Below are 12635 nucleotides of genomic sequence, written 5' to 3'. Positions count from 1 at the left end.
ACAGACTGTCTCGTTTGAATATTTTAAGGATCTATGCATAGCTTCAGTTATTGATTTTGCTTTACAATGATCAGAAGTTAAATATTTTCCGCCAATAGCGTAGCTACTTGAGAAAGTGAGAAAGACATGGAAACCAAGTCTCAAAATTCAAAAGCACGTCTATGATATTCACGTCATTGTCTCCAAAATTATATAGCACCTTTAAATTTGGGTTTTTAGATATCTTTGAGGGTTACTGAAAAGGTTATGTTTGTATTTTTTTAAGATTTATTTATTTATTATGTATACAATGGTCTGCCTGCATGTGTCCCTGCAGACAGAAGTTGGCACCAGATCTTATTACCAGTGGTTGTGAGCCACCATGTGGTTGCTGGGAATTGAACTCAGGATCTCTGGAAGAGCAGTCAATGCTCTTAACCACCGAGCCATCTCTCCAGCCCATTATGTTTGTATTTTTTATAGTTAACATTTGACATAGCAAAGCTATAAATTGTAAATGTAAGTTTAAAATTTTTCAGTCTTTTAGACTTGAGACTGGCAAACTCTAGCATGTAGGCTGAGTCTGGCTGTTCGCTTATATAAATAAAGTTTTATTGGAACACAGCCACATTTACTTATTTAGGTTTTGTGTATGGTTGTTTTGTGCTGTTAAAACAGAACAGAGTAGCTGCAACAGAGCCCACAAAGCCCAAGATAGTTACTATCTCGCTGTTCATAGAGAAGGTTCACCAACTTTTATCTCAGCTTCAACTTACACATTTTATTCTTTACAAAGTAAGTAAATTTTGATAGTCACTTGGGAGGAGGCTTTTTTATAAACTCAGTTAAAACTCCGTTAAATATTTTAAAGTAAATTTATGTATTTGGTGTATTAGATTTCTTTTTAGCATTAACTCATGCCTATCTTAACCAAAAAGTTTCCAAGCATTTGTATTATTCTTGTAAATCTACTAAAGCCTTGTTGCATCTTGTAACTACAGAGATATTTGACTTATAACTACATAATTTTATAAGTACGCTACTTTAAGCAGGCTTAAATGTTCTAATATTTTGCACACATGTGGGAAGGTTGCCATTTAGAAATCATGAACCTGAATCAATTATAATTCTTATTTAGAACAATAAAACTGGCCTGTTTAAATAAAATGCTACATTCTCAAGCAAAAAAAAAAAGTTGAAAACATGAAGAATCCTTCTTCACATCAAACATGCAAGTCACACAATTGATCTTCTTAAACGATTTGATGCTTGGATTAGTTACTGCTCTGTTGTGGTGACAAGACACCATGGCTGAGACAGCTTCCAAGAGGAAGCGTTCAGTTGGACTTTATGGTGCCAGACAGTTTGGTGGAAGAGCAAAGGCTTAGCGGCAGGAACACCCAAGAGCTCACATCTTGATCTGGAAGTAGGAAGTAGAAGGAGAATTCGGTATGGTACTGAGTCTTTTGAAACCTCAAGCCTGCCATCAACACACCTCCCCCATCAATGTCACACTACCTAACTCTTCCCCAACAGTTCTGCCAACTGGGGACCAAGTATTCACAGGGACCATCCTCATTTCAACCATCACAATGCTTAAATCTAAATGATGTCAACTTTGGGGTTTGGGTTGACTTCGGGGTTGCTGGACTCAACAGACATGGTTTTATCAGGGGGAACACTTGGCTCTATGTGTTAGAATTGAGACTGGGATGTGTGTGGAGCCTCTTGAAAATGGACAACAATTGCCAAGGGCCAGTGCATCCTCTGAACTTCCACTTGCTACTGCAAAATGCAGGGGCAAAGGTTAGAGACAGCTTCGGCAACCCTAGAACTTGGAGCCCTCGGTAACAAAAGCTTAGGTTGATGCCACTGGGAAAAAAGAAGTCTGGGCCCCTGGCAAATTGGAATCACAGGATGCATGGACTAGGCAACACAGGAAGGAAGTCATACATACCAACTGGGACTTGGGACAGATAGAAAAGATGAAGGATGTGGTAGCACTTTTATTTGGCCTTGTTCTATACGTATTTCTTACATATATTAGCAGATTTCCTTTTCATCCGTCCCCATTGTCCTTTATAAAGGGATTGTTGGTTGTGATTGACTGTCCTTCGGTCTACAGCAGTGGTCCTCAAACTTCCTAATGCTGCGACTCTTTACTACAGTTTTTCATGCTGTGGTGACCCCCACACAAAATTATTTTGCTGCTACTTCCTAACTCTAATTTTGCCACTGCGATGAATTGCAATATAAATATCTGATATGCAGGATATCTCATACGTGATCCCCAAAGGGGTTTCGACCCACAAGTTGAGAACCTCTGGTCTACAGGTTGTAAGACATGAGGTGACAAGGTTAAAGGGGAGGAAAAAGCATTGCCTTGAGATGGGTACAAGAATGTGTTGGTCACCCTGAAAAGCTGACATTGCAATTGTGAGGCAGTGAGGACTGGACATTTTTTTTTCATGATTTGTCAGAAGTGTCAATTTAGGGGACAGTGTATACAGACATTCAGTAGCTAAGGACTGGTCTCTAGTGGACAGAGTGCCTAGGAGTCGTCCCAACCCCCTCTTCCTATGTGTTCATCGGTTGCAGAGAGGAACAGCACAAACTCATTTTTCAGAGTTCCTTGAAGCAAAGTTCTAAATAGAAATCAGTTTCTCAGGTTGCTTGCTTGCTTCCAGCTTGACTTCTGCCGTTTCTGTTGGCAGGCTTGCTCCGAGAGCATCGAACATTTCTTCCACCAGCTTAACAGAGGCCCCAGTGTGTAATCACCGACCATCAAATAGGGATGGGTCATCTGTTTTGCTGGTGAGATTTCATAAGGATGCCATGATTCTGAAGCTGGTCCTGGCACAGAGATTCCCTGTCCATGATGCTCCCTGAGGTCAGCGGTGTCCTAACCGGGTCCAATTTCTGACTGTGACTGTCAAGGTGTGGATTCCGAGCTAGCAGCTGTAAAACCAGTTTTCCTGCTGCACAAGCAGATGGGGACCCGTGTGGACTGTAGGCAGGGACTCCTGTGCACTGTAGCTGGGGACTTCTGTGGTGACTGTGGCGACTGTAGTTCGGACAGTTATTTCTGCAGCTCAGCTCAGAGCATTTTCTCATTTTCTCAACCCAAATAAGCACGTACTCACTACTCACTAATCACTCGCTCACACTCTTTTTTTTTTTTTTTTTTTTTTTTTTTGCTTCAGCTCCTTAGAGTGGATTCTAAACCCTGGCAGGGAACCCCCACCCCCAAGACTGCGTTCCGGTCTGATCCTCAGGTGTCATCAGGGTTCTCCACTTTCCCATCTTTTCCCTGTATGGCAGGCTCATAGTCTCATGTGTATTCAGAGAACTCTTCTTTCCAGGTCTCCTCCCATTCTGCTAGAGCTAAGTACATGACCGTTAGTCTATGACGAGCTGTTGTTCTCAGTCCACACTTTCCGTCTCAGGCACCTCAGTACCACACCGTGCTCCAACCTTCAAAGATACCTGTGTGCAGAGCCCGTGAGCACTGCTCTGTGGCTTGGGCTTTCCCTCTCTGCTTGTACTCCCTGCGCCCCCCCCCCCAAACCTTTTACTCAAAGTGTCTGCCTTATGTCTGGTCAAAATTCTGTTTCTCTGTGGACAGTCTAGCACTAACTCAGGTGAGTTCAGCTGGGAATAACGAGGACAGTGGTTTGGTTTTTTATTTTGAGATATATTCTCACTATGTGTCCATGGGGGTGGGGCTCAAACTCATAGGGATCCTCCAGCCTCAGCCTCCCAAATGCTTGGCTTTCAGGAATGCACCACCAACTGGCAACAACATTTTAGGTGTTTTAATGATGAGGTTGATGATAGTCATTGCTGACACATTGACTTCACCAAGTCAGTCTCATTTAATCTTTTCAAGTCCCCAAAGCTAATGAGCTAAGCATCATTTGCAGATGAGCAGCCCGAGGTCTAAAGAAGTGTTGCAGCTAAGAGGTGACGTAGCCCTGAAAGGCTTAAGTGTGAAGAGCCTGGTTGTCAACGCTTCAGTGTTCAGAGGCGGGACTAAGGACAGACGGTGACTAGATGAGCAAGGTTGTGACTTAAGTCAGTGAGTTAATCCATTGGAGTGAAATCTGATGGCATCAGAGGATGGGACCGGGATAGAGGAAGTGGGTCATTGAGGCTAGGTCATTTCTTTTGTCTCTTTCCTGCAGCTTTGTTCCACCCCTGCCCAGCCACTATTCTACTCTGCTTCACCATGAATTCAAAAGCAATGGAGCTGCTGACCATGGACCAAAGCTCTCGGACCATGAACCTCATTCCTTCTTTCAAGTTATCTGTGCCAGGTATCTTTGTCACAGCAGAGAAAGAGGTCAGGAAATACAAATGCACACAGATAGTGTTGAAATCATGTCTGAGTCCAGAGTCTAATTGATTAACACACTAAACGCCTCTTCAAAGGGCACGGGGTATGTTGAGACCTCTGCGTGGCTTTGCATCTGACAAGAGGGAATGCTACAGGATGGGAGAGTCTTCTAGAGACAGAAACATCTGCATTTTGCTGCAATCGAGAATACTGCACATGGCGTGGGAACACAAGCATTTCTGAGGCGACAAGATAAGCATTTTGCTTTATGGCATTGCACTATATAAGAAATGAAGAAAAAAGGAGAAAGAAATGGAGCGGGAAGCATAAAGAAAAAAGGATAAAGGTATATAGGCAAATGCATCAAAGTAGGGAAATCTGGAAAATGGAGAAAGATTAACCAGTTCATATTAGGATAAGCTGCTAAAAGATGAAAGCGGGGTAGATAACACGTCCAGCTAGTTGAAAACGGGATTAGATAAGAGGCAGGTAGGCTGCAATAAGGATAAGATACTTAGCACGGATGGTCACTGGTGATTGGAAAAGAGGAAAGGTGAGCCTGGAAATGGATCTAGTGTTTGATAAATAGCAGGTTCCCGAGGAAACAATAACCATTTATGATAAGGCAAAACCCCCGGCAATCCTGGAAACCGAACTGCAACAGCTGGGAGGAGATAGTCTCCACTTCAGGAAATTATGTGGAAAATCTGCTGAGGTCCTCTGAGTTCCGGTATTATTAATAAAGTAGGACATGCATAAATCCTGGCGGCTCGCTTGAACTAATGGTTGGTCTAACTCATCACAGCTTTGGTGGGGAGGGAGGGGCAGAAACGGCCGTTGAAGAACTGATCTGGGCAACTCTATTCGCCAAACGCTTGTGGACCCTTTTCAATAGCCTGCCTTCGAGTTGGTCTGGGCTTATACTAATGAATAACCTTTGTGAAGAAGAACTGTAGGAAAATGAATGGATACCAGAGAGACAGTGAGAATTACCAAATACGAAACAATCCATAAGCACCAACTTGATGATAAAATTCACTGTCACTTCTGTGATCATCACATTCAAACTAGCAAATTCGAAGCTGATTCAGAGATTGGCCCTTTCCATGAAAAATTTAAGTACCTATAGTATTATAGGTTGTTTTTCTTCTCCACTACTCGACAAACACGAGGTTTTTATTTTCAGATACTTGATTTCACTTTCAGAATTTAGCCTCTCCTCTCCACCACGTAAATGATAAGGTTCTGATTTTGATACTGAGAGAAGGAAATGACCAAGAGAATAGCTGTGTATGTCTCCAGAGATTCATAGTTAGACTTGGTGCATTCCTGTGGAGTAAGAAGGAAAATCGGGAGTTCAAAGCCAGCCTAGGCTGCATGACACACACAAAGTGAGACCCACGGAGAGGTTATTCTTTAACGCATTTGCTCTTTTTGTTTTTATTTGTTTTGTTTTGTTTTAAGATGTTGTCTCACTGTGTAGACCAGACTGACCTCCAGCCTGCAGTGGTCTTCCTGCCTCTACCTCTCCAGTGCTGCGATTACAGGCACGCTGCACCATGTCTGCCAGCCGGCTTCACCATTGTGTGTGGGTACTGGTGTGCCAGGATGTACTCCTCTCCTCCCACCTTTACACGGTTCCTGGGGTCCTACTAAGTGCTCCGCCAGCACCTGACCTGTTGAGTCCTTCCATCTGCCTCCCTAGAAATACTTTATATGGTCATCTCTCCAACCACGAACTAACAAGTATATGAAAGTAATTTTAAAAGAGATTCCTTTGACAAAGCGAAGGATAAGAAGGTAGCAACTGAACGATCCTCTGGAGTGGAAAAGGTTAGCTGTAAATACGCTTTTGAAATCCACCGCCAAGGATTTTCACTCAGATTATGGCTGTTCGTGCCTCCAGGTTCAAGTGTTGCTCAATCAGCAAGGTGCTCAATTCATGGTGATTGCTGCTCCGGTTTCTTGTTGATCGAGAATATGCATAATCTCAGCCCAGAGACATTTACCATAAAAATGAATATAAGAAATAGGGTTTGATTTAAATTTTCTAGTCGCAGTGGATCGAGGAAAATATATGCAGAACATTAGATGCGAAAAGCTCTGATTCAAACAAGACCAGAGAGTGTGCTTCGCTATGTCCCTAATGTTGTCTTCGAATTAGACAGCAAGCTTTCCCTGTTCGGAGCGCTTGTCAATTTGATTAAAATCACAAACACGTGACAGGCTCCGCCTCAGTTAAAAATACTTTCACGCCAGAGAATGAGCTTTGTATTTGCGAGACGTTTCTTCTCGCCTAGTGAGACCATTGCCCTAGCCGGGGGTGGGGATGGTGTAAACGTATTAAATTTAAAACCCTGCAACCGGATCCTCCAGGTGAAGCCCACTATAGACTGCCAGTTCGGATTCAGAATCCAGCACGCGCTTCCAGACACGGACATTTTCGATTTAAAACAGCCCTTAAGAAATGCAGCATGTCTCAACGTTGTTTTAGAAGACAGTATTAGGAAGCCTCTCCGTTTTCTCCATATCCTCTTTCTTAGATTTAGGCGGAAAAGAAGCACGACTTCAGGCCTCTGGTGTGTGCGTGTGAGGGAGCACGCGTGCACATGTCTGCCTAGTTTAGACCTTGCCGGGACGACCAACTCGGTCCCCACGAACTGCAAAGTCTCCCAGCCATGTCCCGCCCCCCGAGGACGCAAGAAGGGGCCAAGACTAGCAAGATCCGGCTATGCCCGAGGGCTGTTCGGTGGCTGCACCGGTCACGGCGAGCTGGGGACGCCGCCGGACCGCCCACGCGGGGCTCAGGGCCCGCGCTTCCCGTAGACGCCGCCAGCTTCAGGCGCGGCGGCTGCGCTGCCATGGCAACCGCGGCCTGCCCGTCCGCTTTCAGGCGCCGGCGCCCCAGGCCCGGCGGGGCGGGGCTGGAGTTGCTAGGAGACCGGCAGCGGGCGTCCGCCTCCGCGGCGCGGTCTCCGGGCTTCCACCCTCCACCTACTTCAGCCTGGCGGAGAGAAGAGGTTGGGGGAAGGCTGGGCGGCCTCGTGGTGGCCCAGGGTCTCAGGGCTCCTTCTCTCATTGGGGGGTACCCCGCTCGCTGTCTATGCGAGGTCCAGTCTCCTCTTGACCCACGAGCACTGTGGCCCGTGCCTAGGGAGGAAACACTTCGCCATTGTTTCTCTAGCCTCCTACCTCCCCTGTCTTCGTTTGATCTAGAAGTCCCTTAAAGTCCCTAGAAGGCTCCTCAACCCTCTGTTCTTTCTGGTCTAGAAGGATCCATGTCTTGACATCAACCAGGAGCCTTGCGCACTCTCTACACATCATCTCAGGTTTTTAAATCCTGTGATATAGAGCGGGCGGTGGTGGTGCACTCTAATCTCAACACTAGAGAGGCAGAGGTAGACGGATCTCTGAGTTCAAGGCCGGCCTGGCCTACAAGAGTGAGTTCCAGGACAGTTAGGGCTGTTACACAGAGAAACCCTGTCTTGAAAACTCAAAGGGGGCAGGGGAAATCCTGTGCTATAGAGGCTAGTTAACTCATTTTAACATAAAGGAAGCCAAGGTCCAACAGCTGGGTGGGATGAGCAAGGATACTCATGAGGTTCAATCTTGCTTCACGTCAAGGTCTCTGCCCCTTTATATTGCTCAGATTTCCTCCGCAGGCTGCTTCTTGGCTAGACCCCATTTCCTCTGCTGTCCATGCGTGCATACCCTACACCAACTGGCACACGCTGCCTCGAACAAAGTCTGACAAGGGGATCGAGAACTTGAAATCAGAACTGTCTAAAATACCTTTGGACAGCGGTTTAGACTGTGATGCATCGCTGATAATTTACAGATGTCCCTGTCTGTAAAATACTACTGGAACCACAAGAAAATCTGAATTCTTAGGAAAGAAAGAAAATTGAAACCCAACACTGACTTGCTGTAGTTATCCCATGCTGAGGTAGACATTATGTAAGATATAAAAATTGTTTTCTACTAAACCATGTCTGTCCGCGAAGTTAATTAATTAATTAATTTATTTGCTAGGGACTTGACTGTTGGGTCGCCATGGATGTGTCTGCAAGCTATTTATTAAAGTGAAGATCCAGCCGCAGCTTGATCCAAAGCATAAATTTCACAGCAAGGGTATCCCTTGGTGCACAAACATTGTTAGTTTTACCACCCCCAGTCCCACCTCCATCCCTGCAGCTCTTTGGCTGCATCCTACCTGGAGAAGGTTGGGAGCATAGATATCTTGGGATCTTGGCTGGGCCAGGATGAAGGGACTCTCATTAAATAAAGAAAGGAAGCTCTCGATCAAAAGTTGGAAGTCTGAGCCACGAAAAGTAAAGCATGCACGGTGAGGTGGGGGACCTGGCAGTATGGGGACAGACTACCAACAGCACCCATTACAATCTACCCCGCCCCACATGCTCCTCGTGGTAAGTCTACTCCACATGGCCACCGCTTCTTCAAGGTTCTAACTGGTGACAGATCTTGTGAGATAAACCATTGATGCTACAGCTAGTCCAAAACAATAACCAATATCTACCATCTCTCTAGTCTACCACCTAGTCTATTACTACCAAATTAGTTACTACTAAAGCAGTAGCTGATATTTACCATCTAACCTATTACTATCTCCATCTATAAGCCCTTGCAGTAGGCTAGGTAGCTCAGTTGACCGAGTGAGCCCACACTGATTCCTTGAGAAATCAGCTCTTTGCAGCCTTGTCTGCATGACAGAGTGGTTGCTAGAACTGGCTTATTTTTCAGTTCAGCCTGGGAATGGAGGCAGCTAGTGCCACTCCGGTGGTTTAGCTGAGCATAAACATGCCTTCCACCCCATCATGTGCCAGTAGTCCTGACTCCTCCTCATCAGGGTCAGTTATTCCCTGCCTGTGTGGTAGCTATTCTCCTTGCTTTCATGGAGTGCAAAATGGCACCTGAGCTGCAGTTCTTAACTGGCTTTTCCCATAGCCCCCCTGTCAACTAGAATCTTCAAGCCCACTGCCTTAGAACTACAGGGCCCATGTATCCAACTCAGTGGGAACACCACATAAGAGCTAATGGTTTAAGGCATAGACTATATCCTGAAGGATAAGGCTCTGTATTGTTCTCCTTGCCATGACAAAATACCTCACAAAAGCAATTAAAAGTGCCATGGGATGCTTCTGTACACTGTAAATATGTGTTGTTTCCATTGGTTAATAATAGCCAGGCAGGATAGGGTTCGGTGGAACAATCCAACAGAGGACTCAGATGAGGAAGGGCGGAGTTGAGAGAGGTTCAGGCAGCTGCCCAGGACACATGCCAGCACACTGGTAAAAGCCACGGTTGCGTGGCACTACAGAGATTAGTAGAAATGGATTAATTTAAGTGTAAGAGCTAGTTAGTAAGAAACCGGAACTATGAACCGAACAGTTTGAAGTTAGTTCAAGACATGAAAGCTCCACCTCTGTTTACATAAAGGAGGAAGGGTTTCCTGAGACGTGGGGTTTGACAAGTCATGGTGGGGATGGCAGAGCAGTAGGCGCATGCCGTGGCAGCCGCATTGCCTTTGTAGTCAGGGAGCAGAGAGAGAAGCCCACCTTCCTCCTTTTTATTCTGTCTGAGATTCTAGGCCCTGTGATGGTGCCATGTACATTCAGGATGTGTCTTGTTCAGTTAAATCTCCCTGGAAGTACACTCGCAGACAAGCCTAGAGATGTACCTACTACGTGAGTCTAAATACGATCAGGCTGACAATGAAGATTAAATATCACAATTACAACCCTGTCAACACCCAAACACATTGATAATATAGCCCATAATATCCCATCCCTAGCTCCTGTAGGGTCATGACCATCTCAAAATGCAAAATGCAGTAATTCCACCTTCAGAGTCCCTATAGTATTAACACTTTCCTCCTCTTGGCCTAGAGTGCTGATCTTCCTTTAATCCCTGTACTTTGGAGACAAAGGCAGGTAAATCGGTATGAGTTCTAGGCCAGGCCAGCCTGGTCTACATAGTAATTTTTAGGCCAGCCAGGGTTACATAGTGAGACCCTTAAAAAAAAAAAAGCCAGAGTCTCTTTCTTAGACACAAAACAATCTTAACTATGAGTTCCTACAAAATAAAAATGAAAAAAACTTTTTTAAAAGTTCCATTCTTTTGACATAGAATGTCAAACAAACATTCACATTCCAGAAAGAAGGAAGGAGGGCACAGTAAGCAAAGATCGGCCTAAAGCAAGACTGAAAACCAACAGAGAAAACATCAAATCCTGCAGCTCCATGTCCAGCATCGGGGACTCTTGGCATCATTATCTGGGTTCTAATGAGTGTGACCAGGCCATTCCTCCAGTTGTACTGTCTGCATCACATACAGACAGCCCAACATCTCAGGCCAGTTACATTCCACGCCTGCAACCTTTCTGGGCAGACATACAACTGTCCTGACATCTCCAGCAGGGTAGCATCTCCATAGCAACTTAGGCTTCACCTTCACAACTTATACAGTGGTCTCTAGGGGCTTCTTTGTAGAAAATCCAAGCCTGACATATATTACCTGGCCTTAACAGCTCTCTGGAACCTTGGTACAAGCCTCTAGACCCCAATAACTATAGCTTAGCCCCCTTCTACCACAGTTAAAGTTGCCTACAGCACCTTGGAAGTTGACCTTGGAAAATGTCTCCTTAGGCAGTTGTTTCAAACAGGAAGCCACGTTAGTACATTCTCATTCCACATTCTTTCTTTTCAAATAAGTCTGCTTTGCCAAAGGTTGGCTCTTTCTATGGGATCTTGTCCTTAGGGTCCTCTTCCTATTATCTTCTACCCTGAGGGTTTCTCTTAAACAATTATGTCTACTTTCTTTGAGGCCTCCTTGACTGTCCCTTTAAACCTGTTCATACTCCCTTCCTCACCAAATGGCACATTTTATATCTGACCTATTTGGCTGCTTTCTGTCCTTGAAAATATGGATAAATGCTGTGACCAGTAGTCATGTTACAGCCTGATGCTATGCTGTCTTAAACTTTCTTCTTCTTTTTTTTTTTTTTCCAGATTCATCCTTTTATTAGCCATGGTATCAAAGAGCCTAGTCAAAAAGACCAAAGCCCATGTCGTCATCAGACTCCTCGGATTCTTCCTTCTTTGCTTCCACTTTCTTCTCCTCAGCTGGGGCAGCAGCGGTGGAGGGGGCAGGACCGCCTGCTGGTGCGGCTCCGGCTGCTGGAGCAGGCCCACCAGCCCCTACATTGCAGATGAGGCTCCCAATGTTGACATTGGCCAGGGCCTTTGCAAACAAGCCAGGCCAGAAAGGTTCAACATTGACACCAGCTGCTTTAATGAGGGCATTGATCTTATCCTCCGTGACCGTCACCTTGTCGTCGTGGAGGATGAGGGCGGAGTAGATGCAGGGGAGCTCAGAGATGGAGGCCATGTTGCGGACTGCCGGCACGGTGCTAGTCGCCGGATGAAGTGAGGGCCTCACCCCAACGCGGCCTTAGCTTCCTCAGAAGGACCGAGCACCTTGGCGGCAGCAGAGGAAAAGGTCCTTAAACTTTCTTCTTCCACTGCTTTTGAATTCAGTTTCTTTTGAGCTTTCAGGTCACGGGTAGAGTGCAGCTGGGTTCTTTGCCAGAATGTAAAATTAGTCACCTCTAGTTCAGTTCCTAAAGAGTCCTTGTTACCCTCTGAAACCTCATGAGCCAGGCTTATGCTATCTGCATTGATCTCAGCATTCTGGTCTTCCAAGTTCTTACTAGAATGTCCCACTAAGTTCTTCTTATAGGATTATAGGCTTTCTCTAGCTATAACTCCACACTTTTCCATATGACCACTCTCATTGGGTATCATTTCTAACTTAGCATCTGTACCTCCATACATGGTAATAGATTGTGGCCACAATCTATTAGTGTAGAAGCTGCCAAGTAGTATGGTATATTGTATGAACAGTGGATCTCAGAGTCTCGTGCCACTCACACAACTCAGGAAAAATGGGCTAAAAGTGACAAGATTCTATATCTGTTAGAAACGCTGAGGCCTGTTATCAGGGACCTTATCAAGATGCTGTAGGAGAAAAGGCCTATCTAAATGTAGAGTTGGTTCAGTCCAGTCAGAAAAATGCACCCCTTTCTGGAATGAATGGGGTCCTATATAATCAACTTGCCACTAAGTTTATGTTTTCTGTCAAGGTGTGGCACTACACTACAGATTACAGTCAGTTTCTGCTAGTAGTTTGGGCACTGGTATTCAGCAGGATAGTATCTAAATCGGTGTGGCAAGAAGAAGCTCATGTTGTGTGTCTAGGCACTGTCTCCGTTTCTATCACTGTAGCTGCTACTCCTGAGTTG

The 12635-nt window shown here is 45.3% G+C and overlaps 1 protein-coding gene across 1 annotated transcript; it reads right to left on the bottom strand.

Moving 5' to 3' along the window:
* Window positions 1–11375: 11375 nt before the first annotated feature.
* Window positions 11376–11793, bottom strand: LOC121434443 (60S acidic ribosomal protein P1-like). The gene has a single exon (XM_041633396.1). It carries the CDS (start codon window positions 11720–11722, stop codon window positions 11378–11380), a length of 345 nt encoding a protein of 114 aa, XP_041489330.1. The 5' UTR covers window positions 11723–11793; the 3' UTR covers window positions 11376–11377.
* Between the last annotated feature and the right edge of the window lie 842 nt (window positions 11794–12635).

This window comes from Microtus oregoni, unplaced genomic scaffold (genome assembly GCF_018167655.1).
Source record: "Microtus oregoni isolate MIOR12 unplaced genomic scaffold, Mior012 000043F_ref0000047, whole genome shotgun sequence".
NCBI classification, from domain to species: domain Eukaryota; kingdom Metazoa; phylum Chordata; class Mammalia; order Rodentia; family Cricetidae; genus Microtus; species Microtus oregoni.
Note: the sequence above shows the minus strand (reverse complement) of the source record. Positions and strands in the feature narration are given on the sequence as shown.

Excerpts from the sequence above, each read along its gene's own strand:
- LOC121434443 (XM_041633396.1), bottom strand. The coding sequence starts at position 11,722 with ATGGCCTCCATCTCTGAGCTCCCCTGCATCTACTCCGCCCTCATCCTC.